This window comes from Palaemon carinicauda, chromosome 3 (assembly GCF_036898095.1).
Source record: "Palaemon carinicauda isolate YSFRI2023 chromosome 3, ASM3689809v2, whole genome shotgun sequence".
NCBI lineage: Eukaryota > Metazoa > Arthropoda > Malacostraca > Decapoda > Palaemonidae > Palaemon > Palaemon carinicauda.
This window is the reverse complement of record NC_090727.1, coordinates 135826645-135828356: the sequence shown is the minus strand read 5'-3', so window position 1 is coordinate 135828356 and position 1712 is coordinate 135826645. Positions and strand designations below refer to the sequence as shown.

General features: G+C 32.4%; 1 protein-coding gene across 1 annotated transcript in view; it reads right to left on the bottom strand.

The window, feature by feature from the left end:
* Positions 1 to 234: 234 nt before the first annotated feature.
* Positions 235 to 1712, bottom strand: part of LOC137634284 (uncharacterized) — a 129487-nt gene continuing 128009 nt past the window's right edge. The window contains exon 10 of the mRNA XM_068366596.1: positions 235 to 303. Coding sequence (XP_068222697.1) covers positions 235 to 303 — 69 coding nt within the window. The remainder of the gene's footprint in view (positions 304 to 1712) is intronic.

Here is a 1712-nt window from a genome sequence, read left to right as displayed (position 1 = left end):
CACAAGGCAGTGGTACCACTCACTTGGTTTAACCAGTCAGCCAAGATGGCGTACCAGAGTGTGGTGCTTGAAGCCAATCAGTGAGTTTTGAGGTGCCATTCTGATCTCAAACATTCTGCAGTGCAGATGTGTATGATTTAATGTCTGTGACTGAATATGTGTGTTTATGTACGTTCAGCCTTATGTAAGAGAAATCATTATCAGATCTGGGATCCGGGTATGTATGCACAGACGCTAGACATCTGGGAATCCTGGAATATGGCACAAATAATAGGTATTCAAAATCCGGTCACACAGTATCACCTGAAATGAAAATAAACATGATAATCAACAGTAACAATAAAGGTACATAGACTAGCAAAATGAGATTATACATCATGCATTTTGCAATATTGATGGCTACTAAGTAAACATTTGGAAATTAAGGTAGGAATAATGTTCGAAAATAAAAAGAATTTTAAGATATCAAGGCATTTAGCATCGGCGAAAAATACCATCAGCACCATTATTATTAACATTAAATCTCTCGGAATATCTTCTTTCTAGATGATTTTGACATTGATAAATTGTTATTATAAATCTTCGATATGGATTTTTTAAAAAATTCATTGTATATCAGGTAAGTTTAGTTCATTTGATTTTTTTGAATTCCGTGACCCCAGTGAGAATCCCTCTTCCTGTAATAATTTCCTTCACAGGATTTCCCCAAATCCTTATTTCTATTTCACTTCATCTTTCTCTCCAGATATCACAGACTACGGGTCTATATTAGTGTTGTTTTATGTAGGCCTATTGTTGCGGCAATATTTTCTCCAGGAAATTCAAGATCTTTGGGAAATTCGCTTTATTTGAAATAGCTGAGCATGATTATATAGTTACCAGATTTTGTATAATTATGTTCAAGTATTAATGTAATTTTGTGACGTGAATCTTTCGTGACGAAATCAGTGTCGGAGAGAGAAATATTATTGGATTTAACTACAGCTGTTTTGAGATCGAGAAATGTCAAAAACTATATGAATATTCTTCGATAGAAATAATGTCAGAATCGTAGAGATCTTGCATCAGCTGTTTTTTCAGTGATTTTCTTGAATATTGAGTGTAATTAAAGACATTTGTAAGCATTTATCATACTATCTCGTAGGAGAGATGTTATATACTATGGTTACCCATCAAAATTGTCTGATTCCATTTTCTTTATTCTCCTTTTCATGCAATCTATCCGTTTTCTTTATTTAGGAAATATTTTAACTGTAAACTGACCTATTCTAAAAGCAACTATATTGATTAATGTTATAGTATTACACTGTTCACATAATTTCATACGTTTGTGTTTTGACTCATTGAAATAACAAACTAACATTGAATATTTCTTTTTATAAATTCAACTATAATTGAAAAATTTAAATGACATTTATTCTATTATATCACTGCATTATCTCCAAACAAAACAACTAGGGCACAGTATATTCATGTTATTTTGAAAGTCTGTCTTGCTTTTGACACCAGTCTCATTATTTCCTGACCCATTGCATTGATTTACAGCTCGTTTCAGCTCGATCTGTAACCATTCTTGTGTCGACATGATTCTTAGCTGCACGATGTGTAACAATTCTCATAGATATTTTGAACATCCGGTTCTGACAACTTGATGGGTTATTGTGTATATATTTTAAAACAAATATGTTTTAAATCGATTCTTGCTTTAATAG